The 25,930-nt window shown below is 43.1% G+C and overlaps 3 protein-coding genes across 9 annotated transcripts in view; 1 reads left to right on the top strand and 2 right to left on the bottom strand.

Annotated features, from left to right (window-relative positions):
* The window catches only part of IFT172 (intraflagellar transport 172), a 37,014-nt gene extending 34,750 nt beyond the window's left edge, over positions 1–2,264 (top strand). For all 4 annotated transcript variants that reach the window (XM_081264505.1, XM_081264506.1, XM_081264507.1 and 1 more), the window contains 5 exons: positions 38–97; positions 177–275; positions 816–969; positions 1,775–1,866; positions 2,052–2,264. In XM_081264505.1, coding sequence (XP_081120631.1) covers positions 38–97; positions 177–275; positions 816–969; positions 1,775–1,866; positions 2,052–2,141 — 495 coding nt within the window. In that variant the 3' untranslated portion in view covers positions 2,142–2,264. The remainder of the gene's footprint in view (positions 1–37; positions 98–176; positions 276–815; positions 970–1,774; positions 1,867–2,051) is intronic.
* A 15-nt stretch (positions 2,265–2,279) lies between these two features.
* On the bottom strand, positions 2,280–3,896 carry KRTCAP3 (keratinocyte associated protein 3). 2 transcript variants are annotated; one of them, XM_081264517.1, is made up of 6 exons: positions 3,489–3,896; positions 3,333–3,392; positions 2,971–3,177; positions 2,726–2,860; positions 2,507–2,619; positions 2,280–2,383 (listed from the first exon to the last, which is right to left on the bottom strand). In XM_081264517.1, exons 1-5 carry the CDS (start codon positions 3,645–3,647, stop codon positions 2,512–2,514), a joined length of 669 nt encoding a protein of 222 aa, XP_081120643.1. In that variant the 5' UTR covers positions 3,648–3,896; the 3' UTR covers positions 2,280–2,383; positions 2,507–2,511. The 2 variants fall into 2 exon arrangements, 1 of the variants encoding a protein (XP_081120643.1); XR_014018529.1 differs by having other exon boundaries at positions 2,507–2,860.
* A 132-nt stretch (positions 3,897–4,028) lies between these two features.
* On the bottom strand, positions 4,029–14,647 carry NRBP1 (nuclear receptor binding protein 1). 3 transcript variants are annotated; one of them, XM_081264512.1, is made up of 19 exons: positions 14,498–14,583; positions 13,873–14,026; positions 11,118–11,347; positions 10,820–10,942; positions 10,540–10,641; positions 10,057–10,146; positions 9,862–9,902; positions 9,406–9,500; positions 7,825–7,908; positions 7,576–7,634; positions 7,317–7,415; positions 5,972–6,104; positions 5,728–5,833; positions 5,533–5,583; positions 5,301–5,436; positions 5,062–5,115; positions 4,905–4,968; positions 4,663–4,718; positions 4,029–4,576 (listed from the first exon to the last, which is right to left on the bottom strand). In XM_081264512.1, exons 3-19 carry the CDS (start codon positions 11,325–11,327, stop codon positions 4,472–4,474), a joined length of 1,608 nt encoding a protein of 535 aa, XP_081120638.1. In that variant the 5' UTR covers positions 11,328–11,347; positions 13,873–14,026; positions 14,498–14,583; the 3' UTR covers positions 4,029–4,471. The 3 variants fall into 3 exon arrangements, with proteins under 3 accessions (XP_081120638.1, XP_081120637.1, XP_081120639.1); XM_081264511.1 differs by lacking the exon at positions 13,873–14,026 and having other exon boundaries at positions 14,498–14,647; XM_081264513.1 differs by lacking the exons at positions 13,873–14,026; positions 14,498–14,583 and adding an exon at positions 8,905–8,928.
* Positions 14,648–25,930: the final 11,283 nt, after the last annotated feature.

Consider the following 25,930-nt stretch of genomic DNA (forward strand, 5'->3'; position numbering starts at 1 on the left):
TTTCTCATTTGCTTTTTTTTTTTTTTTTTTGCCATAGGCAGTTGGCTGGGAGAACATGGCCTTCATCTTCCTCAACCGCTTTTTGGATCTTACCGATGTAAGGAATCATGTGCAGAGGTTGGGAGGCTTTGCCTGTCACAAGCTGTACTTATGTCATGGTGTCCACTGTGCCATAGGCAATCGAAGAAGGGACTCTGGATGCCCTTGACCACTCTGATTTTCAGGATACAGACATTCCATTTGAGGTGCCACTACCAGCCAAGCAGCACATACCGGTAAGGGTGCAAGGTTGGAAAATGGGAAGGTGTCAACAAAAGAGTGCATTAAGAAGGCAGGACAGGGGCAGGGGTTGTGGCTCAGTGGTAGAGTGCTTGCCTAGTATGTGTGAGGCACTGGTTCAATTCTCAGCACCACATATAAATAAATTATAAAATAAAGGTCCATGGACAACCAAAAAATATTTAAAAAAAAAAAGGCTACAGGGGTGCGCACACCTGTAATCCCAGCAACACACCTATAATCCCAGCAACTTGGAAAACTGAGGCAGGAAGATCTCAAGTCTGAGACCATCCTGGGGAACTTAGCAAGAACCTGTTTCAAAATAAAAATAAAAAAGAGCTAGGGTATAGAAGAAAGGAGGACAGCTTTGGGTTGCCATCTTTAGAAGGACCTCAGCTCTCATTATTGTCCCTCAATTCAAGGAGGATCATTTATGGCTGAAAAGCTGGTGTACAGGATGAGGGTATGGGAAATCCCATCCCCTGAGCCATTTGCCCTACCATCTGTGAAGCACTTGCTCCCTCTGTCCCCACCAGGAAGCCCAGAGAGAAGAGGTTCGAGACTGGGTACTCACAGTCTCAATGGACCAGCGGCTGGAGCAGGTTCTGCCTCGGGATGAGCGTGGTGCCTATGAGGCTTCCCTAGTGGCAGCAAGCACTGGAGTTCGGGCACTTCCCTGCCTTATCACAGGTATAGAACCCCACAGCACCTCCTTATCCTATGGCACGTAGAAAGGAGGGGAAAGTAGAAGGATCAAGAAACTTTATTTTTGGGCTGGGGATGTGGCTCAAGCGGTAGCACGCTCTCCTGGCATGCGTGCGGCCCCGGTTCGATCCTCAGCACCACATACCAACAAAGATGTTGTGTCCGCCGAGAACTAAAAAATAAATATTAAAAAAAAATTCTCTCTCTCTCCCCCCTCTCTCACTCTCTCTCTTTTTTTTTTTTTTAAAGAATTTTAATATTTATTTATTTTTTTTAGTTTTCAGCAGACACAACATCTTTGTTGGTATGTGGTGCTGAGGATCGAACCCGGGCCGCACGCATGCCAGGCGAGCGTGTTACCGCTTGAGCCACATCCCCAGCCCCTCTCACTCTCTCTTTAAAAAAAAAAAAAAAAAAAAAGAAAAGAAACTTTATTTTGCCAGGCGCAGTGGCGCACACCTATAATCCCAGCAGCTCTGGAGGCTAAGACAGGAGGATTTCGAGTTTAAAGCACCACATATAAATAAATTATAAACGGCGAGGCGTTTAGCAACTCAGCAAGACCCTGTCTCTAAATAAAATATAAAATGTGGCTGAGAATGTGGCTGAATGGTTGAGTGCCCCTGAGTTCAATCTCTGGAACCAAAAAAAAAAAAAACATCATTTCACTTTAATTTAGTAAAGGGCACCTAAGACAAATGATAGCCATCTTTATCCCCAGGCTTCTCTTTATTTCCACCCTCTTCAATCTCTCTCAAACTCTAGTTCTTTTTTTTCTCTTCTCCCACAGGTTACCCCATTCTGAGGAACAAAATTGAATTTAAGCGTCCAGGGAAGGCTGCTAACAAGGACAACTGGAATAAGTTTCTTATGGCTATTAAGGTTAGAGAGGGAAACTTGAAAGCGGGCAGGGAGAACAGCATTACTGGAGGGGCTGGGAAAGGCTGGGATTCTTTCAGAAGATAGGTGCAGACCCTGCATTTGCTCCCCAGGACACGGAGATGAAGTTGATGTCCTCTGTACCAGCTCTAATGAGTTTCTGTGATGTTCTTTCTCTTTACTCACAGACCTCCCACAGCCCAGTATGCCAGGATGTGCTGAAATTCATCAGTCAGTGGTGTGGAGGGCTCCCCAGCACCAGCTTTTCCTTTCAGTGACTGGTAAAACTGAGGAAGAGTTTGAGCCTTTCCCTCATTAAAGTTCTGTAAGAAATTGATACCACTGTATTCTTTGATGAATCACCCCCAACACCAGCACAGTACCCTTTCCCCAAAAAAAGAATTATAATCAAGTAGAAAAAAGAGACGTTCTTTTATTACAATTATCGATACCATCCTGGTGTCAGGGCCCCTTGTTTAGTGGAAAACACTTGTGGACTGAGCCTTGGAACATCACCTGTCTGATAAAGGAAGAACCAATCCAGGTCAGAGAGAGGAGCAGCACAGTAAAGAACCAGCCCTGGTCCCAAGAACACTTCCATGTCCCCTTTCTAACCCAGACCCCCACTCTCAGGGCCCTTTACCTGTCCTAAACCCAGGTTTTCTGTGACTCCTGGAGTTCTTGATGTTGATCTAGTAGCTGCACATTTTCCTGCTGTTTACATTTAGGAGGTTCAAGCTCTGTCAGTTCCTCTAGCTGCAGGAGAGGGTGGAGTTTGTACCATGGCCCTGAATGATACATCAACTCCTTTGTAACACAGACTGGCTGTATTGAATGAACCCTTCCGGTTTCTCTTCCTTACCTGCCCCTGAAACCCTTCCTTCCTGCAGGGCCCAATTCCATGCAGGGTGAGTGCTGCCACACAGCAGTAACCAGACAGAGCAGCCTCAGCTGCAGACATGAGCAGAGAAGGGATCCAGAGAGCCAAGGCTGTATCCTAAAAGCAAAAAGCAAGGATGAGGGCTAAAAGGGAATGTGACATAAGCCGCAAATGAGGAAATTAAACGGGTAAGACCAAGGCTTTGTGAATGGCAAGAAAGCACTCACATAGATTCTTGTGGGGTCAAAGGGGCAGTCCGTGTGACCAGACCCCTGGTCCAGTGGGATGGAAGGATCCAGCAGTCCTGGATGGCAGTCAGCAATAAGTCTACGACCACCATTGGCCACAGTGAGTGACACAGCAAGGAGAAGGCCCATGGAGCAGGCAGCAGACAAGAGCAAGTTCACTAGAGCCAGGGCCAGCAGGGCCCAGTGCTAGCAGAGCAGAAGATTAATAATGGTGAGCAGCCTAGGCCTAGCAAAGTCTGCCAATAACTAGACAGTTTTCTATTTGAGGCTCCTTCTTCACAGTGAAAAAGCTGACAGTTCCTCCGCCCTACCCCTCTCAAGCTCCAGAAGTCCCCTCTCACCAGTGGTGAACGAACAAGGTTCTTGGATGCCAAGAGAGCCACAAGTCCCACGGAAACACTCTGCGGAAGATACCAAGCCTTTGGCCCACTGGCGCTCTGCACGTCGCTCCCTCCCCGCCCCCCACCCCGCCCCGACCCCCCCCCCCAGGCTCTCACCAGCAGCCCTGAACCCACAGAGATGACATTGGCGGTGGTGTACTCCGGTGTGACAGCGCCACGGGGGTTGGCCACGTGCCTCAGGACAGTGCCGTGCAGCACGGCCCCCAGCAGCAGGTTCACGTGGCCCACCAGGATCAGCGCTAGGCCCACGCGCATCAGCCGCCGGGGCCCGCGGGCTGCATCTGTAAAGCAGGGGGGAGGGCAGACCTGAACCCGGAGGGACAGGTGGCACGTAGGGCCAGCTATCGCCTGTATGACAGGCTGAGGGGTCTCGGGGACGGAGGGGAGGGGCGGAAGTTACCAAACACGCAGAGGCGGTAGCACTTCATCCTGTGGGTCGCGTAGCCGCCCGGCGGCTCTACCTGGGTCTGGCCCCGCCCCGCCAACCGTGAGTTCAGCCCCGCCCCCCACCTGAGGCCCAGCCTCCACAGCCCCAAGGCAGCTCTACCTGGGCCCCGCCCCTCCACCTGAAGCCCGCCCAATGGGCGACTGGCACAATCTGCTGCACTGTCCAGGGGAGGCGCAAACACACGACAGTTTTAGCAAAAAGTAGACTTTATTACAGCAGCAACTGAGGCGAATCGAATGGCCCCCCAGGGCCACCACTGCAGCACCACCTTTCTCTCCCGCCCATCCGCCCCAGCGGGATTGTAGAACTCGGCTCTCCCAGTGCCCATGGGCCTCCTGTCCCACACAGGCTGGGCGGAGCCACCAGGTCAGCTACTAGCCCCCAGCTAGAAGGCGGCTGCTGAGAAGGCCCAGGCCCACGTCTGTGCAAAACAAGTAAACAAAGTGCAGAGGGGAGGAAGAAGGGGGGAGGGGAGCACGATGCTCAGAACCAGGGAGCCCTCAAAGCCCTCCTGAATGATAAAGGACTGAAGGGGCTTCACAGGGTAATACTGACTGGGGGGAGGGGCAGGAGGGCTGCAGCATGTCTAGGGACAGCCACAGCTCAGATAAGGGCCTGGCCCGAGTGAGCTCTAAGAGGAGACAGTGACAGCGGCTGAGTTGATGGTGTTGTTCCTGGCAAAATTGAACTTGTTCAGGGTCTCCTCCAGTAGAGAAGTCAGTCGGCTCTGGTCAGCCTGGGAAGAGGAGCTCAGTGAGGTAGGCTGAGATGAGAGAAGTCAGGGAGACAGCCAGGGTAGAGGAAGGCAGGCAGGAACCTCACCTCACTAATGAAGCCCAGCTGCACCAGCTCAGCTGCCAACTCTGGGATGTTCTCATCTGACAAAGAAACAGGAGGGCTGAGTATAGTAGGAAGGGACACAGAGCTCTTCAAATTTTAGGGGCTAAGACAGTTATTCTGTGGGAGCAATATTTTACTGACTTGTCATCTTCCCACCCCTGAATATGTCCCTTAAAGATAAAGCTCACAGGCCCTCCATCCTCCAAGCAAAAGGAGAGACTCACTTGGCATCAGATCACAGCTCAGATGCCGGTTCAGTTTGTCTTCCAGCTTCAGCAGAAGTGTTAACTAGAGAACAAGACCAATAAATAAATAAATAAGGCTCCTCTTCCTCCACCCTCTGCCCACCCAGTCCTGTGCAGTCCTGGCCTTGAGCCTTACGTGGTGTTTGACTCCCTCTTCCACTGATTCAATGTTGCACTGCATCAGCACCACCTAGGACACAATAAGACAGGACAATTACTGGAATAGAAAGCAGTCACACCTGGAAGCCTTCATAGGCCACACGACATGATGACCAGAGGACAGAAACACACACTTTTTCTCTAATGGGTAAGGCTTATTTGAGCTGCCTCTTCCCCAGTGACCATGGACACATTCACACCTACATAGCCCCCCACCTTGCGGGTTTCCACCTCGGCTGGCTCAGGTGTTGGAGTCTTAACAGAGGGGGGAACTACAGGTGATGTCACCTCCTCCTGCTGTGGCTGCTGGGGCCTAGGCAGCCCAAAGGCTGTCAGAGGGTAGATCCCATTCCTGGAAGGAGGTAAAGACAGGTTACATGGGGCTCTGGAGTGCCTTAGGACACCTGCCCCTGCTTCCTTAAGGAAGCCTGCCTCACTCTTCCCTTACCTGACATCTTCAAGGAATTTGTCTAATTCCAGAGCTGGTGACTGGGAATACCTAAAGAAGAAAAAAAAGGTAATGGAAGTAAGGGAACAAGCAAAACAGCAGACTCAACCTTTCCCTGAGAATGAGCATTTTACAGATCCTCAGAGTGGTAGTAACCCATTTGTCCCTTTTAGACCCTCTCAGTTGGTTACTCACAAAGTTTGAACTGCTTCTCTTCCTGGACCTGCAGGGATTTCAGCCAGTACAGCACTGGTATCCATGTTTTTGGTGATCTCCTCCAGAGCATTCTCTGGGATCATGTCTGGAGGGCATGATGGAGTAGAATGTTATGAATAGTGGAATGGAAGCACAGGGCCAAAGAATCTCTTTGGAAATAGAAGAAAGAGAGCATGCCAGTGAGAGTTGGGAGAAAATTCCTAGAAGGGTCAAGGGGACTCACGTTGGTGACCCACAATGCAATGGGCAGCAAGGAGTTTGAGTGAGGGCACTTCAAATAGTGCTGGGTGGAAGAGAAGTTCTCTGGCTGTTGGTCTGCATGCAGGCTCAGACTGCAGGCACTTCTGAATGAACTCCTAAAAAAAAGGGATAAGAACTGGAGCAGGCATCTGGCAAGCAGCCCACCGAGTTCATCTTTAAAGCTCTCATTACACTTAGAACAAGGCTTTGCACACACTAGGTTTCAGCACTTGTGGAGAGAACACTGACAAATGTACTTGAAAGGGGTTTGAAAATATAAGATAGTATATCAAAAGATATCATTCACTGTCTTTCTGGTCTTAATTAGTTTTTATTCTCGCACCACAATCTTTTAAATATTTTTCAACTTTTCCCTTCCCAAATTTTACCCATTGTGGTAAAATTCACTTTATTTCCCAGGCCTAGTATCACAATTTTTTGTCTACTACAATCACTGAAATCCACTGGATTTCCCATGCTTTCTTTAACCATGCTAATCCTTTTTTACCTCCTGGAGGTCCCATGACATAACCTTTCTTACTTTTAGTCTTAAACGCCATTAAGGTCTGATACCTCATTTTTCACTTGAATATTCTACCACAATGTGAACTAGAAACTTATTTCACACTGCACTCAAGACTTCTAGTTTTTCTTCTTTTCTTTCCTGTTCCCCATTATACTTACCTCTAATGAGTTACAAACTAGTCTTGGACTTTCTTTTTTTTTTTTTTTTTTTAAGAGAGAGAATTTTTAATATTTATTTTTTACTTTTCGGCGGACACAGCATCTTTGTTTGTATGTGGCGCTGAGGATCGAACCCGGGCCGCACGCATGCCAGGCGAGTGCGCTACCGCTTGAGCCACATCCCCAGCCCTTGTTTGGACTTTCTTGTCCAGCTTCTACTTACTATAGTCAGTCTATCTACCGATTCATAGTCCTTAGGTCCTTTCAATAGGTCATTATTTCCAGGAACCTTCTAACTAAAACTATATAAATATGAAATCCCCAAATGACTGATTTGATTAATTTAAAGTGATTATTTTGCTTTCAAATATCAAGAGAATTTAGCAACTGTGTACAGTAACCATCAAATTAGTTTACCTCCATTTAGACACACTTCAATTAACATAAAATTTTTAACCCCAATATTACCATCTTAAGCTCTAACCCGTTGTATGTATACAAAAACAAGGTAGACACCTCTTAGGGAAATTTTACATTTTTGTCTTTTTCTGCTTTATGTTTTCCTGCTCAAAGAGTCTAAGTGAAGAAAAATATGAAGACACCTGAAAGTCAGTTAAGAAGGCAGCAATCCTGAAGAGCCTTACCCTCTGTAATGAGTCTTCTAGAAGCTGGATGGCACTGCTGATGGCTTCTTGTGGCACATATGAGGATTCTCCATTGCCCTGAATCTCCAGCACTGCCATCTGCAGTGAGGAGGAATCCAAAGGAAAAGGAGAGACCTAAGAACCCCAGTGCTCCCACAGTCACTCCCTCAAGATCAGCATCTTCCTTGTCCTCTATTTCCCTCTTCTGTCTTCTAATTTCACCCTTTCTTTTTGCCCCCCTCCCTCTTTAGTTCCTCACCTCCAGTGCACACATGCCAAAGGAATAGATGTCCACTGCTGTTGTAACATTAGTGACTTCTAGGAAAACAGAAAGGACTTAGTGAAACAGAGGACTGAGGACAAGGGGTGGCAGATAGGCCTTTAAAACATAATTGTATGCTAGTAAAGTAGACTATAAGTTTTGGTTGTATTACCACTGTACTTCAGAGGTTATAAGGTGCAAAACACCAGGGCATGAGGACAGGACAGAGAAGCCAGGATGCCTCACCTCCATACTCCGGTGCAAAGAAGTGTAGATTCTTCTGCTCTTCCCGACAAGTCTTCACATGATTGTTGATAGTGTCAGGAGCCACTGGGAGTATGGAAGATACCCATAATCTGACCACCATCAACAAAGCATAGTCTCACTCCAGAGAGAGAGGCCCCCAAAAGCCAAATTTTTTTGAAGTCTCCTTTCTAACCCTTAGCAGACACAAACCTATCCCCTTTCTCATCCTGAACTACAGACCATACATGGACTCTACCTACCTCCCCCTTTTTCAGGCCCACTGCTTCATATCTGAGGATCCAAACTCAGGAACAACAAAGGATTCAGATAACATTAACAGACACTAGTTTTGGGCTAGTCAAGAAGCAACATATCTAAGGGAAATTTTTCACTTGTGACCTGTTCATCTTCCCATAGTCCCAAATTTATCTAATCTCCGATTACCATGAAAATATTCAGTTTTATTTCTTTCATCCACCTTTCAATTTAACATAAAACAAAAGGCAGCCCTTCCTAATCTGAGAGGATTGGAGACCTTACGAACTTGGATAAAAATGGTGAAGAAGCAATAAATATAACTGAGGAGGCTAGCCTCCTTCTTACCCACCTTTGCCAGAAACTCAAGAATAACTCAGAATTAAATCAATACCCTTGAATCAGTTTTACTTTGAGTCCACCAAAACTTTTTAGACCCCTGTTCTACTCTCTTTCTCAACGCTGCCTGCTACAGGGCTGCACGAGGAACCAGGGCCAGGCCTTATTTGGACTCACTCCAATCATAACAATGATTACAAGTCACAGAGAATCTGGGAGCACAGTATGATTTGGGGAACCAGCCTGATGATGAGGGGGAATATGAATCTAGGAGTAAGTGTCCAGCCAGGCAGAATCCACAGGAAACAAGCAGGTTATGGAGGGGCAAGCAGGTAGAAGGCTGACAGGGCAGAAGCTAAGCAAGCAAAATTAGGCAGGGGAGATAGGGGACCAGGCCTTGCTCCCACGACTGCATGCACTGGGCAGCCGCACAGGGAGCAAAGGGAGCACAAACAGAGCCCCAAGTGGGGCAGAGGGAGCTCTCACCATTAGCAAAAATCCTATGAAAGACTGTTGGGAACAGAGCAGCCCGTAAGCGGGAGGGAGGAAAACAGAGAAAAGTTGTGAGCGATGGAGCAGCCAAGCCCCAGACAAATGGATACATAAACACAACACACGGAAATGTACACTGCACACAGATACACAGCAAATGAAAGCACTCACAGCAGGCACAGCCCGGAACCTCCTCTGGTTGGGTCTGGGCCCAGGGGCTCAAATCAGATCTCACATCCACTTCTTGCCTTTTCCCAACCTCCTATCAATATTTCTGTATTAACCCAAATCTTCCTCCAAAAAAGGTACAAAATTATATACTCTATCCCATCTCCACTAATTAGCTGCTCTCTATGTAGTATCTCTAGCAAGATCCTATCTATTATCACCAGCCCACACCTCAGAATTTTGCTGTTCTCTCCCATTCTTTTCATCTTACCCCCTAGTTCCCAAATTCCCGAGGCTCCCCTGCCCAGAACCTCTCCCTCCCCTCACCAGAGCCAATCTTGATGAGTCCGTTGTGCTGGATGAAGATGGTGTCACAGGTCAGGTTCCCATGGATGATGGGGGGGTCACAGGAATGCAGGTAGCTGTGGGGGCACTGGGCTGTTAGAGGGGCCACTGGGAAATTAAGGGCAAGGGGAACCCAAGGGTTAAGAGAAGCAAGGGCCAGGTTTCCTGCTGACCACCATAAAGATAATCCCCAAACTCTGAATCTGGATTATGCCTGATGATTTAAATAGATGTATAAGCATTAAGAGAAAGAGGCAGGAGACAGTGTTGCAGTTAGGACAATAAGAGAAACCCTTTACAAAACTTGTAGGGGGCCTAATCTTGACAGTATATCAGTCAAAGTGGGGAAAGGCAGAATAGAACATCAGAGTAGTACCCTACAATCTGGAGGAACTACATTAGGAAATATGGGAAAGAAACTAAGCAAATATTACTTACCTTAGAGCAGAAAGGATCTGTGTGCACCAGCGTTTCCAAGCCTGGAAGAGAATTTGGTTGAAAGGTCAGCAATAACCCCCTCTCTTAACCCTCCCACCAGTCTTTCCATCTTTCCATAACCTCCATAATCAGATTTATAATTAATACAATCTTTTAAAATCCCAACCAGCCTAAAACTTGGCCCTCCCTTCATACTTTTTCATTCATGGTCTTGTGGTTCTTTTTGGTCTTCTTCAGAAATTGCTTAAGACTCCCAGATGACATGTATTCAGTGATAAAAATGACCTGGGGAAGAAAAGCTCTCATTATAAGGCTTTACAGTAGAAATGATCTCTTACCTGAAAATATTTACACGGATATATATTAAATTTGTAATTTTTTCCCAACTTTCTCTCCTTTTGTTCTTAGCATTGTTTCTTTAGTTAGATTGAATAGCACCATGAAAACTACTCAGCAATAAAACCTATGGGATAAAGGAAGCAAAAATTCACTCTTTTTGCTCCATCTATATCCAGATAACAGGCATGGGTGGAAGCTGAAGCCCTACTCTCACCACCACAGCAGCTGATTCCAGTTGTTTCAAAACTACTCAGTTTCAATCACTGAGCATAAAAAGAACAATAAATGTAGCTAGAATCTTGCAGTTAAACTCAGGAAATACCAGGAAAAAATTCTTACCCTGGCCTTGTTCTCTTTAATGTCAGCCCAATACTTGTGAAATTTAACAATGTTGAGATGTTCCAACTGAATCAGATTATCAAATACGGCACGGACCTTTTCCTGGAACAAGGGAGACAATGGGATAATGGAGCTCACAAATCACTATAATAATTCTAAAAAGCCAGTTCCCATTCCTCCCCAGAAATGGTCTAACCCCAACATGCTCTCCTCATAGCCAGCTGCCTGAGATCTATTCCTCTTTAGCACCATTCAGTGGCTTCCTGTCACCATCACCTACCTCCTGCAGCTTGTAGTTCTTGCGCTCAGAGAACTGTACCTCATTCCACACAACCTCCACACCCTCCTCTGTATCCATGGCCAGGTATGCACTGTCGATACCTGGCACATTCCGCTGATTTACCTGAGAAGCAATTCAAATAGAAATTCAAGTTACTCCATGACTTCTCTATTTTAATACTCCATATGATCCTCCCCTAATCCCCAAACTGTTAAAGTTTGATCTCCCCTTTGAGACTGCTCCACCAGTCCTTATTCTCTTAGAATTTACAATCCCAAGAGTAACATTATCATCGTACCTCTTCTCTCCTCTTCTGCCAGCGTCCACAGGGTGACTCTTCCAAGATCTCAGATTCATCTTCACTTTCTTCTTCTTCCTCTGGGGATGCAGCTGAAGTTGTGGAAGTCACAGGAGGCGAAACTGATGTCAGGCCAGGAGCTGAAGATGAGGATTCTACTTTTGGGTCCGAGCCACTGCTGAGTACTGTCTGGGACTCCCCCTCCGACATGCTGGAACAAACACTCAGGCCTGCATTGGTTGGTTGAGGACAAAGGGAGAAGGCAGAGAAGGTCAAGACAGATCTACAAGGTGGGCATGGTGGTGCAAGCCTGTAATTCCAGTGACTTGGGAGCTGAAGCAGGAAGACCACGAATTCAAACTCAGCCTCAGCAACCTAGCAAGGCCCTAAGCAACTCAGTGAGACCCTCGGCAACTCAGCAAGGCCCTGTCTCTAATAAAAAATAAAAAAAATAAAAAAAAAAAAAGGGCTGGGGATGTGTCTTGTTGGTTAAGTGCTCCTGGGTTCAATCCTTGGTACCAAAGAAACAAAAAGATGGATCTACATTTAATAACCTTAATAATCTCATCTGCAGGATCAAAGAAATATAAAACAAGTAATTCCCCTTGTCTCCTTTAAATCCAAAATCAGAATTACTCCTATCTAAACATTGAAAAATTAACTACTCTAACTCCAGTCTACAGAAAGGGAGCTATCTTAGTTGAAGATGACTCACTCAGGAGTGACAAACACAAGACTTATGGCAGCATAATCCCACTTAGTAAGGTCCAAAAGAACAGCAGAATCAGATGTTCCATTCCTTCTCAGCAAATATTCATCCAACAGGCTTCCCTTTGAATCCCCATATATCCCTATTTGCCCTGTGCTCAAGAACCAGGATACATAGGTGATATTCAGAACAGATGATTCCAGACTTCAAAATGTTCTACTGAACCATCCTTAAGGCTAAACCTGTACCACCCCCAGCCAACATATCCAGCTGAAACCCTTAGCTGATTTAGCCAGCTGAATTAACCTTGGCATCCACTATCCAAACCCTCCTATACACAGAACAAGCCTGCTGGCTCATGGTGAGACTACCTTCAGGCCAGGTGACTTAATCCCTGATGACCTCACCAGGGCAGTGGTGACTGAATCCCTGATGACCTGACCTTCCCTATGATGTGAGAGTATGGCAAATGGGTATTGGTTAGCAACATTTTTAAAAATTATTCAACAAATGTTTAGTAAGCACTTAGTGTGGATCACACACTGGGCAGGTGCTTTAGATACAACAGTGAACAAAATAAATGAGATGTCCACAGTTATGAAGCAACAAATTCAAGGCAGATCTAAGACTTTAAACTTCTAGTTTTCATTTCATTCACATTGCTCAAAGGTTCTGAAGTGTCCATTCTCTGGGCACTGGATCTAACATAGGTATTTCTTTTGGGAACAAAAAACTCAAGACAGGGCTGGGGTTGTGGCTCATGTGAGGCACTGGGTTCAATCCTCAGCACCACCAATAAAATAAAATGTATTGTGTCCATCTACAACTAAAAGTAATAAAAATTTAAAAAGCTCAAGACCTAACTATTATAGGATAAAGTGTTATACAATATAACATTTCTTCAGGGGTATAGTACTTGAAGGAAAAAGATAATGTCATTTACCCATGCAAAAAGTCACAGGACAATCACTGAATATTATTCTTCACCTCTAAGAACAAAGGCTGTTGAATCTGTGGGCTTAAGGGATTGCTGTCCTGTATGAAAGTAATATCCTGGAAAGTACATCTGCACCTCAAAGTCATTTCAGAATGCCAGAAGCCTCCAATCAACATCAATCTTTTAGGGCTGGGATTGTGGCTAGGTGGTAGAGTGCTCACCTAGCATGCATGAGACACTGAGTTCAATCCTCAGCACCACATAAAAATAAAATAAAGATAAAATGATTCTCACTTCTGTCCATCTCTCCCCCAAGGTACAAGGAAGTTTAACACAAGTCAGGAGACTTTGTAAGATGAAATTCTAGCGAATACCAAGGAGCAAAAAAGCACTACAGAAAAAAACAATCTGACAAGATATTCTTACATTAATTTCTAGGTTCTTGCCTATCCTAGAGAGATTCAACTCAGTCAGCCTAGAAAGCTACTATAGTATCTGTTGTTTTAGTAATCAACTAGAAAAGTTGGGCTAGAGATCGTTTTTCTTCTTCCCCAGAAAATAAGAAAACAGTAAGAACATCTGTATCAGTTACTTCCTAAAGCAGCTGAATGTGTCTATCTTTTAGTAAAATTACTAGATTACAATAGGAGATACTAATGGAATTTTAATACAGAAAGGCTGTAGCCAATGGGATCTGAAGAAACTTCTGGACCCAGGGCACAGACAACTAATCCACTTGGGTTTCACCAGAGGAGAAACCAAACTGTCATCAAAGAAATAGATGCCCCAAGAATGTGCTTGTCTCCTTCCTCCCAGTCTTGCCCCTATAAGGAACACGAGGGCAGAGCCCAAGATCCTTCAGTGCCCCTCCTATTGATAAAGAAACCTTTGCAACACTGGGGGTTCTGCTCAGGGGTATCTAGAGGCTCAGTAAGATCGCAAGGCTCTCCTGGTCGCCTTCAGCCACCCTGAGGCACACGGTTCGTTCACTTCGCTCAGCGTCGGCAGTCCTGCAAAGTTGTTCCCGGGGCCTATCATAACTAGACTGCAAGCTCTCGGTACGTCAACTTCTCGAACGCCCTCAGTCACAGACCCCGAGCAGTCCTCACCCTGAGCAGACTGCAGAAAACCTCTGAGGCCCGCAGAACCGTCCGGTCGGAAATAAAGCAAGCTCGAGGGTGGAAGATGGCCCTCAGAATTTCACACTCCAACAGGTCGCCCCGCCAGGGTCAGGAAGCGCGCGGGCCGGGGAGGGAGTTCTGCCTGGAGGGCCGGGGAGCGCGCAGCGGCCACCTCATCAAAGGCCGGCCCCGCATCGCCGTCAGGCCGCAGGCCACGCCCCCGCGCCATCGGCGCGCCGCCCAGCGAGCAGGCCAGGCCGGGACTCCGCGCTTCCTTCCGCAGGCCGCGGGGCCGCGACTGCCGCCCCCGCCCCCGCCCCCGCCGCCGGCCCCGCCTCTCGCAGCCGGAGTTCCAAGCGAACGCTGGGGTCTCCCGACTCGCGCCCGCAGAATTCTGGGCCGCCGCCTCCGCCACACCAGAGAGGCCGGGCGGGCAGACGAGCGGGCGGGCAGCGACAGTGGGGCCGAGGTCGCTCAGGAGGGCCGGGCCCAGCCGGGCCTGGCTGCCGAGTGAGCAAGGCCGCCTGCAGCACGGCCGTCCTGAGGCTCGGGGTCGACCCCTCTGTCCTCTCGCGAGCCCCTCCCTCCCGGGCCTCATTCCCCGGGCGCTCACCTCCCGACTCCGCGCCCGCAGTCTGCGCTTCAGCTCCAGCTCGGGTTCCGCGGCCCAGGATCACAGCGACTCCCTCACAGCTGCGCTCCGCAGCGCAACCGAACTGCGGGCCCCGCCCTCGCGGCGTCCGGACCAACAGATGGGCGGTGCCGCACCGCCGCCAGGTTTCCATTGGACGGGGCGGTGGGGGGCGGTGCCCCAGACGGTCGCTCGCAGGTTGATCTTCAGCCGGGTCTCCTCCCCTTGCGCCGCTCCCGCAGAAGCCTCGCCGAGGTTTCGGTGTTTTCGGTCCCTACCGAAGCTTGTTTCGCTGTCCACCCCTCCGCCCAGTCCAGGTGCCCCCCAGTGATTGTGCTGGAGTAGGGGAAGGCCTTCTTCCTCTTGAAGGCGCCATGACAGTTCTAATCTCACGAAAAGACAAAAGGATCAAAAGATATAGCTTTCATTGGAGGGAAGAGCCCACCCACTTTCACTATTTGGGGACAGTGCAACTGGACACCAGTTCTTCAGGAAGCTTTAAAAAAAATCACAGCGTTGAAAATTGATAGTTAACTCTCTGCATAACACTATTTGCCAAAACTTTGCAAGAGGTTCTCACAGATGTTATCTCATTTGGTCCTCACAAGAATGAACTCATTGAAGTTATCTTTGAAATTATTTATTGATAGTTGACAAATGCAAAAGAAGACGAAGAATCAGAGGCCTTATGGTATTTAAGAAATTAAATTGATAAATGTAGCCTGGGGTGGTACCCCACGCCCTATTCGGGAGGCGGAGGCATGAAGACCGCAAATTCGAGGCCAGCCTTGGCAATTTAGGAGACCCTGTCTCAAAAAGGGCTAGGGATGTGGCTCAGTGGTAGAGTGCCACTAATTTCAATCCCTGATACGGAGGGTGGAGAATAAACCTAGAATACAAAACAGATTTATCAAAGTCTTCGTTGAAAAGCTATTTGGAAAGAATTTAGATTAGCTGCGCGAAAATGGAATGAAAAGATGATAGATTCTGCGTGAGTCATTAATCTGTGAAAACTAAACGCAGAGCCTGAGGAATGGAAGTTGGTTCTGCCATTAGAAATGTATTATGAAGGGAGGAGGATGAATCAATCATCCGAACTCGGGAATGTCATAATCACTAAATTTCACGTCCTTAAAGAGAATCTCTAATGGTACTTCACCGGGAGAAAGGAAATCTGGCAAACACTCAATTTCTCTTTTCTTCACCTCAAAGTATTTATTTTAAAAATTAATCTTTCCTGGGCTGTGGCTGTGGCTCAGTGGTGGAGCACTTTCCTGACATGCGTGAAGCGTTGGGTTCCATCCTCAACACCACACAAAAATAAAATGAAGGTATCGGTGTCCACCTACAACTAAAGTAAATTATAATAATAATCTTTCCTCCTTCTTTTACCTTTGAGAGGACTCAAAACGTCTATTTATAAATATAATGAAAGTTATGGACCTTCTTTTGCATTTTTTTCCCAGAAAGATCGGAAACATGACGTTATAAACAAAATGGACATGTGGCCATTTGTATCAATAAGGGCATTAACAGCTCAAGAAATCTCATGAATAGAAAATTTGAATATATTTTCAAACATTGCAGAATTTCAAGTTTGTCTTAAATCTATTATGTTAAAATTCTGCATTCAAGCCAGGCATGGTGGCACACACTTGTAATCCCAGCGACTCTGGAGGCTGACACAGGACGATACCAAATTCCAGGTCAACCTCAGCAATTTAGTCAGACCCTGTCTCAAAATGAAAAAAAAAAAAAAAAAAAAAAAAAAGGATTGGGGGACATAACTTAGTAGTAAAGTGCTCCTGGGTTAAAGCCCCACTGCCAATAAAAAGAAAAGAAAGAAAAAAAAATTCTACATTCATGCATTAGAGAGTGATGTCTAGCAAGGGGCCCCAGTGGACCAGTTCAGGCACCTGGAGTACAAGGGACATATTCTTCATTTCCCTCAAATTCATTATAGGATGATAGCTATGATTAGGGAAACATGTTTATAGCTCTCAAAAACAATTCTGGGCTTTCCTGATGTTTTCTTGGCTTTTCTGTTGCCACTGTCTCAGCTGAATTCAGAGTTCATCTCCAGGGTTGAAAGTCTCCACCCTGGAAATCAAGTAAATTCATGTCTTCCAAATCTTGCAGTAAAACTGATATATTCCACAAAGATGTACCATGGGTATTTTGCTCTTTTGCATCCTCCCTGCATGAATTTCAACTGTGCTATCCCTGATGATAATGGTGTAGTGATGTAGTTCTTGAAGTTAATCTGCCATAATTTTTTCCTGAAACAAGTAGAGCAGACTTGGGAACAGCGAGGACAGCAAGGAATGGGCTTAAAAATGCATTTACCAGCCAGGCACACTTGTAATCCCAGGAACTCTGGAGACTGAGGCAGGAGGATCTCAAGTTCAAAGCCAGCCTCAGCAGATTAGTGAGGCACTTAACAACTCAGTGAGACCCTGTCTCTAAATAAAATATAAAAAAGAGCTGGGGACGTGGTTCAGTGGTTAAGTGCCCCTGGGTTCAGTCCCCAGTACCAAATATATATGTTTCAGTATAATATAATATTTAGACAGTAGCTTCTGTGAGCTAGGCACTGTTTTAATTGCCTTATGATGTATCAATTCATTTAATCCTCACAAAAATCATATAAATCAATTACTATAGAAAGTGAAATCTTTTGTAATACTAATTCTTCAAAATGATTAAAACTTTGATATATATTTTCTCCATTTCTTTTTCTATGTACATATTAATATATATAATATAAAATGAAAACAAGTTTATATTACATCATCTTTTTCAATTTATATTTTCATCTTTTTTTCAGTGTAATTCAAATACTGTAAAAAGTATTTCAAGACTTTTACTCTACTAATAAAGTAATCCTTTGCCCATATGTGCCAACATTTAATAGCTACTAGTGGATATTGGAGTAATTTACAACATTTATTATTATAAATAAAGCTGCAGTGAAATATTCTGCTACATACATCTTTGCCTGCTTGTGAAAATTATTTTTGTATATTCTTACAAATGGAATTGCTGAGTCAAAAGATAAGAACACATATATATTAAAAAAAAAGAACACATATATATTAGAATGACCAAAATCCAGAACTCTAACACCACCAAAAATTGTGGAGAAGTGGAGCAATAAGAACTCTCATTTATGGTGGTGGGAATGCAAAATGATAGACACTGAAAGACAGTTTGGTGATTTTTTTATTATTATTTTTTAAATATTTTATTTGTTCTTTTCACTTATACCTAGTGAAAAGTAGAATGTATTTCGGCATATCATGCATACATGGAGTATAACTTTCCATTTTTGTGATTGTACATAATGTGGAGTTGAACTATGTTCAGTTTGGTGATTTTTTACAAAACCAAATACTCAGGGTTTGTGGCACAGGTCAGCAGTAGAGTGTTGCTTAGCACATGCAATACCCTGGGTTCAATTCCCCAGCACCAAATCAAAACCAAAAGTTAAACATACTCTTATCACATGATCCAGCAATTGTACCCCTTATTATTTACCCAAAAGAGATAAAATTTATGTCCACATCAAAGCCTGTACATGAATGTTTATAGCAACTTTATTCATAATTGCCCAAAGTTAGAAGCAGTGAAGATGTCCTTCAGTAGTTGAGTGGAAAAATAAACTGTGGTATATCCAGACAATGGAATATTATACACTGATTTTTTTCAAAATGAGCTATCAAGATATGGAGAAACCCCAATTACAACATATTGCTAAGTGAAAGAAGTCAATCTGAAAAGGCTAAATACTGTGTAATTCCAGTCATGTGACATTCTAGAAGACGCTAAACTATGAAGACATTAAAAAGATCAGTGGTTGCCAAAGATTTGGAGATAGGAGGAGGTATGATATGCAGAACACATTTGAAGGGCAGTTAAAATACTGTGTATGATACCATAACGATGTTATACGCTTATATATTATCCAAACCCATAGAATGTGAAAAAGAGAACCCAAAGGTAAATTGTGGACTTTAAGTATGATGTGTCAATATAGGTTCATCAATTGGAACAAATGTACCCTCTTATAAGGACCATTGGTAATGGTAGAGACTATGGATGTTCAGGGGCAGGGGTAGATGGGAAATCTCTGTATCTTCCTCTCAATTTTGCTGTGAACTTAAAACTGCTCTAAAAAATAACCTAAAAACAAGACAAAATTAAAGAGCTAATACATGCTGACTTGTACTGAGCACCCTGCTCGTTAATGTGTGTGTGTGTGTGTGTGTGTGTGTGTGTGTGTCTGGAATGTGTGCATTTATCAGATCAATAACAACCCAATCAGGACCCCCAATCCCCCATCCAAAATACTTCATCCTGTTTGAAAGTTAATGAGGAAGATTAAAAGGAGATATTAAAAGGTCAAAATTAAATCTTCACTTCCTGAGGGGACAGGGTATGAACTAAGAACTTCTTAAATTTGAATAGATATTGCCAAATTGTTCAAAAGGTGTCCAATAACAATGTGAGGGGCTAGGGATGTAGCTCAATGGTAGAGTACTTGCCTACACATGTGTGAGGTCCTGGATTCAATCCTCAGCATCACATAAAAAAAAAAAATAAAGGTATTCTGTCCATTTACAACTAAAAAAAATTTTTTAAAAATATAACAATATGTGGGCTGGGGTTGTGGCTAATTATAAGTGAAGTGAAATATCTTTTCATGTTTTTGTTGTGAAACTATATTTCCTCCTTCAGTTCCTTCTTTCTTTAAGTTCTTTACATATTTTTATACTGAGTTGATTCCCCTCTGCACTGGCTTATAAGAACTTATATTAGGAAAATCCTATTGTTTTCCCAGTTCCCTACAATGTGAATTTCATCCTATTGATCCTCAAATTTTACTCTAATTTATTAGATCTACTCCAAAATATATTTCTCATTCTTTTTTTTTTTTTTTGCGTGTATGTTGTATTGGGAATTGAAATCAGAGGTGCTTTATAGCTGAGCCATATTAGTTCTTTGAATTTTTAATTTTAAGACAGAGTCTTACTAAATTTCAGAAGATGGCCTTGAACTTGCAATCCTCCTGCCTCATTCTCCCAAGGTGCTGGAATTACAGGTGTGCACCACCTTGCCCAGTTCTTTCTCATTCTTTATTCTCCATGATCTTCATAGCTTTGGAACCAGTAAATAGTTCTGACTTAAAACTCTCTCTTCCCTTCCTTTTCATTTTTAAAATTTTTTTTAATACTTATTTTTTAGTTTTCGGCGGACACAACATCTTTGTTTGTATGTGGTGCTGAGGATTGAACCCAAGTCACACGCCTGCCAGGCGAGCGCGCTACCGCTTGAGCCACATCCCCAGTCCCCTTCCCTTTCATAATGATGATTTATTTCATTTCTCTGTTGACTTCTTACCCTTTTTTTTTCTTCGTGCAGGATCCAACCCAGGGCCTTTTGCATGCAAGGCAAGCACTTTACCAACTGAGTATAGCCCCAGCCCTTGACTTCTCATCCTAAATTTTTTCTCCTATCTTTACCTTCTATTCCTCCTCCTAGCCATCAAGAGGCCCCCCAATTTTTTTTTTAAAGAGAGAGTGAGAGAGGAGAGAGGCGAGCACGCTACCGCTTGAGCCACATCCCCAGCCCCAATTTTTTTTTTAATATTTTTATTTTTTGGCGGACACAACATCTTTGTTTGTATGTGGTGTTGAGGATTGAACCCGGGCCGCACGCAAGCCAGGCGAGCACGCTACCGCTTGAGCCACATCCCCAGCCCCTTAGAGGCCCAAAATTATATCTGTTGTTCTTTCTTTACAATCCTTTAGAAAATATATCCATTGATGAGTTTTTAATATATCACCTAAATTATATTTATCTCCAGTAGTTGCCTATTGACTAAGTTCCAAGATAATATTGAATGTCACTTACATTTTAATTTTTGATTAATGTTTATTAATTCTATATATTAATGGGATTCAGTGTGATATTTCTATACATACATACTGCATGTAATGATCAAATCCAACCTCCCTTGATCCACCTCTCTCCCCCAACACACAACCTTCCAGCCTCTACTACTCACTATTCCACATTCATGTTGACTATTTTAGCTTCCACACAAGAGAGAAAACGTGGTATTAGTCTTTCTGTGTCTGTCTTACTTCATTTAAACATAACGTCTACCAGCTTCATCAATTTTGCTGCAAATGACAGGATTTCATTCTTCTTTATGGCTGAATAATATTCCACTTTGTATATACACCACTTTTTAAATCCATTTAGAGACAAAGTCTCACTGATTTGCTTAGTGCCTCAATGCTGCTGAGGCTGGCCTTGAACTCATGATCCTCCTGCCTTAGCCTCCTGAGCAGCTGGGATTATAGGCATGCACAACTGCACCTGGCCCAAGGAACAGTTAATTAAATTAATGTTGAAATAGGGGGTGGGGGTAGAGCTCAGTAGTAGAGGTCTTTCCTAATATTCATAAGGCCCTGGTTTGATCCTCAGTACTGGAGAAAGAAAAAAAGCTGGGGTGAGGGGAAGTGGGTAGTCTCAAGGCACTGTCTTTCTTTATTCCTGGATTGTGTATGTATGTGAGTGTGTCCGTGAGTGTGTCTGTGTGTGGTGTGTGTTTCGAAGGAGCAAACCTTTTTTTTTTTTGGGTGGTGCTAGAGATTGAACCCAGGGCCTCATGCATACAAGGCAAGCATTCTAATCACTGAGCTATATTCCCGGCTTTATTGAGATATAATTGACAAAAATGTATGTTGGGCACAGTGGCACACACCTGTAATCCCAGATACTTGGGAGGCTGAGGTGGGAGGATTCCTTGAGACCAGCCTGGGCAATTTATCAAGAACCTGTCTTAAAATAAAATTTAAAAGGTAGAGGACCTGGGGATGTAGCTCAGTGATAGTGTGACCTTGCATTCAATCTCAATTCCAAATATTGATATTTGGGTGTAAAATATGGTGCTTTGATATATGTATACATTGTGGAGTGACTATCACAATCAAGCTATTTAGCATATTCCATCATCTTACATAGTTACGTGTGTGTGTGTGTGCTCACGCATGCACACACACATATGGACATTTAAGATCTACTCTCAGCAAATTTCAAGTATACACTATCATTATCTATAGTCACTATGTTGTACATTTGACCTCCAGAACTTATTTATTCTGCACAACTGAGTCTTTGTTACACTTTGACCAGTATTTCCCATTTTTTCTCCCCAGTCCCTGACAATCAGTATTCTACTCTCTGCTTTTAGGAGTTTGAGCTTTTTAGAATCCACAAATAAAGGAGATCATCAAAATAGATAGGCTCTTTCTGAGCCTACCTATTTTACTTAGCATAATGTCCTCTAAATTTATTTATTTTTTAATTTAATTTTTTTTTTTAGTTTTCGGTGTACACAACATGTTTATTTGAATGTGGTGCTGAGGATCGAACCCAGGCCGCACGCATGCCAGGTGAGGACGCTATCGCTTGAGCCACATCCCCAGCCCCCTCTAAATTTATTCTTATTGTAACAAGGGACAGAATTTTTTTCTTTTTAAAGACTGTATTAATATTCTATTATCTATACATATATAATTTTCTTTTAAAAATATTTTTTAGTTGTAGTTGGACATAATACCTTTATCTTATTTATTTTTGTATGTGGTGCTGAGGATTGAACCCAGGCCCTCACAGGTGCTAGGCAAGCACTCTACTACTGAGCCACAATTCCAGCTCCATGTATAATTTTCTTTACCCATGTATCTGCCAATGGAAACCTAGGCTGATTACATATCATAGCTATTTCTATATTCTTGGGAGCAAGCTATGGTGAATAATGCTGCGATGAACACAGAAGTGCAGACATTTCTTTGAGATCCAGTGGGATTTCTGGATCATATGGTAGTTCTATTTTTATCTTTATTTTTGGAACCAGGGATTGAACCCAGGGGCACTTTACCTTTTAATTCTGTATTTTAAAACAGGGTCTCACTAGGTTACTTTGGGCTTTGCTAAATTACTGAGGCTCTTTGTACTTGTGATCAGCCTGCCTCAGCCTCACAAGTTGCTGGGATTACTGGCATGCACTACTGTGCCTGGCTCTATTGTTTAATTTTCTGAGGCTCTCCAAACGGTTTTCCATAATGACTGTTCCAATTTACATTTCCACAGTATTGTACAAGGATTCCTTCTCGCCTTTTGTCTTTTTTGATAACAAATGATCACCTTCTAATAGGTGGAAAGTGATATCTCATTGTGGTTTTGATTTGCAGTTCCTTGATGATTAGTGATGTGGAATTTTTTTTTGCATCTACCTATTAGCCATCTGTCTATCTTCTTTTGAGAAATGTCTATTTAGTTCCTTTGCCCATTGTAATTGGATTATTTGTGTTCTTGCTATTGAATTTAGTTCCTTATGTTTTGGATATTATCAGATGTAAAGTTTGCAAATATTTTCTCCTATTCCATAAGATTTTTTTTCACTCTGTTATTAGTTTACTTTGTTGTAAGAAGCTTTTTAGTTTGATGCAACCTAATTGTCTTTTTTCCTTGAAACATTTCTATTTCCTCTAATTCTAAGCTTCTCAGGTGACCTGATAGTCTGATCTTCCAAGTTGATTATAGCTTGCGTTGTGACACACCAGTTGTACAACTCTTTGAATTTACAAAAATCTCCCCTCCCCACCACCCCACCCAGTACTGGAGAATGAACCCAGGGGCACTATACCACTAAGCTTTATTGTCCCTTTTTTTAATTTTAATTTATTTTTTTTAAAGAGAGAGAGAGAGAATTTTTTTTTTTAATATTTATTTTTTAGTTCTCGGCGGACACAACATCTTTGTATGTGGTGCTGAGGATTGAACCCGGGGCCGCTCGCATGCCAGGCCAGCTCACTACCGCTTGAGCCACATCCCCAGTAGAAGTCTTTTTTTTTTTTTTTAAGTTGCTTGAGGGCCTTGCTAAATTGCTAAACTTGAGATTCTCCTGCCTCAGCTTCCCAAGTCACTGGGATTACAGGTATACATCACAATAGCTGTCTTTTACTGCAAATCATTAAATTAATAATGAGTAAATCTGGTGGTGTGAAAATCACATGCACCAATAAAACCATACAGACTCTTTCAGGGTCTTGGTTTCCCTAGATCAGGTTAATTGGAAAAAGTGGTTACTTAAGCTTTCCTTTTTTTTAATATGTTTTTTTAGTTGTATTTGGACACAATACCTTTATTTTATTCATTTTTATGTGGTGCTGAGGATCGAACCCAGGCCCTTGCAGGTGCCAGGCGAGTACTCTACCCCTGAGCCACAACCCCGGCCCCTAAGATTTTCTTTTTTAATATGAGACTCAATAACTATATCTTCATCTAATCATCCCTCAAGGGATATGGTGTGGATCCTTTCTTTCAAAAAAGTATCTTCAAATTGAAAACATGATCAAAATGCTCCTTACTCCAAGCTTGGCATTTATATTCCTATAGGACATCCAACTTAGAGAAACCTAGATCTCTTAATAATTATGAATTATCTAAGGTGCTCCAAAGCATACACATCCCCAAGACCCTCCCTGGATCAAATAATTGTGAATTTCAGGAGTGGGAGTGGGAAGAGACTTGGCTTTCTGTCTACGAATTATTTGATACGGGTAGCCAGACTCTATTAGTTTGAAGGGTCATAACCATCACCTACTCCTCCCCTGATCCCTGTCTAGGAATGATCCCTTACGGCACTGCCTCATCTTTTAGGCCTCTCAGCTTCATATTTTAAGTTATTAAGTGGGGACTTGTTTAGCTCTATTATGGTAGTCATATCATAATATTTAATAAAGAATTGAGCCAACTTCTTTCTTTTTGACCCAAATTCCAAGATAAACATAAATAGGGTCACTGAAGAGGAAAAAAAAATCTCATAAACACATCCCATCTAAATTAAGAATTCACTGAGATGATATGATTTCCCTAATTGTGTTCCATTATGTTAGACTCAAATTCATTTATTATTTTTTCTGTATTTTATAGGCATAAAGGTAATACCTGTCTTGCTTCACAGGAATGTTGTAAGTTTAAAATAATTATCAGGTCATTCCACAGTTTTTTCTGGGCTAAAAATCCTAATGCAGTGCTGGGGATGTGGCTCAAGCGGTAGCGCGTTCGCCTGGCATGCGTGCGGCCCAGGTTAAATCCTCAGCACCACATACAAAGATGTTGTGTCTGCTGAAAACTAAAAAATAATAAAATTCTCTCTCTCTCTCTCTCTCTCTCTCTCTCTCTCTCTCTCTCTCTCTCTCTCTCTCTCTCTCAATCTCTTAAAAAAAAAAAAAAATCCTAATGCAGCCAGGTGCAGTGGCACAGGCCTATAATCCCAGCAATTTAGGAAACTGGAGCAGAAGGATCACAAGTTCAAGGGTCAGCCTCGGCAGTCAAATGATCCTGTCTCAAAATAAAAAATAAAAAGGACTGGGGATGTAACTCAGTGGTAAAGTGCCCTGGATTCAATCACCAGAACCAAAACCAAAACAAAACAAAACCCAGAATGTAAACCTTTTAATTTGCTTTACATACTTAACTTACCTTTGTTGTAGTAATAAAGACAACTTTCCTAAATCTAAAATGGTTCACTGAAAAAAACAGATTCATACTTTAAGGAAAGGGCTTTGGAGTTCATTTTATCATTAGTAGTCTAAGACTCCATTATTTCACAATTTACAGCTGTCCTGCCAGGCCTGAATCAAAGAGCAAATTTTAATTTTATTAAACAAATATTGATTTAGTTTTGACCATGGAAGGCAGTACAATAACAAACAAATATGACAAAGTTCCTTAAAGAGCTCATATTTATTTGAAAATATATCTGTGTAACTTCTTGACAAATCCAACAACAGATATATGAAGTACAGATAGTCTCCATCTTACACTGGCTCACCTTATATTTTCTTCCAAAAGTACCAAATGACAATACACATTTAGTAAAAAAGTACTTCATGTTTTGAATTTTTATTTTTTCCCAGGGTAGTGATCTGCTGGGCAGTTCAGTGAGCCATGCAATCATGAGAGCAGACAACACGCAGTTTTGGTAAACTGATGTTTGGTAGGTCAGGTGTATTAAGTGCATTTTCTACTTATGAATATTTTCAACTTAAAATTGTTTTATTGGGATGCAATGTCATCATAAGTGGAGGAGCATCTATACATAAGATGAATAAAGGATTGATTGACCTCATGGACAAAAAATACCTGGGAAGGTATGTTGGGCTGGAAAATAAGCCCCAAAGATATCCATGCCTTCATCATTGAAATTTGTAAATGTTACTTATAGAGATTTGCACATGTTTAAATTAATACCTTTGAGATCAGGGAGATTATCCTGGATGATCAGAGTTTGCCCTGAATATAATGATAATTTTATTAAACAAATATTGATTTAGT

Source organism: Spermophilus citellus, assembly GCF_964194105.1.
Source record: "Spermophilus citellus genome assembly, chromosome: 13".
Classification (NCBI taxonomy): domain Eukaryota; kingdom Metazoa; phylum Chordata; class Mammalia; order Rodentia; family Sciuridae; genus Spermophilus; species Spermophilus citellus.

Coding starts and splice junctions, on each gene's coding strand:
- KRTCAP3 (XM_081264517.1), bottom strand. CDS start 3,647: ATGCGCGTGGGCCTAGCGCTGATCCTGGTGGGCCACGTGAACCTGCTG. Junction 3,178..3,332: donor ACCTTGTTCGTTCACCACTG/GTGAGAGGGGAC, acceptor CTGCTCTGCTAG/CACTGGGCCCTGCTGGCCCT. Junction 2,620..2,725: donor AGGAAGGGTTTCAGGGGCAG/GTAAGGAAGAGA, acceptor CCTCTCCTGCAG/CTAGAGGAACTGACAGAGCT.
- NRBP1 (XM_081264513.1), bottom strand. CDS start 11,327: ATGTCGGAGGGGGAGTCCCAGACAGTACTCAGCAGTGGCTCGGACCCA. Junction 7,635..7,824: donor CTTTGCACCGGAGTATGGAG/GTGAGGCATCCT, acceptor CTGTTTTCCTAG/AAGTCACTAATGTTACAACA. Junction 4,969..5,061: donor AAGAGGGAGTCAAACACCAC/GTAAGGCTCAAG, acceptor CTTGTTCTCTAG/TTAACACTTCTGCTGAAGCT.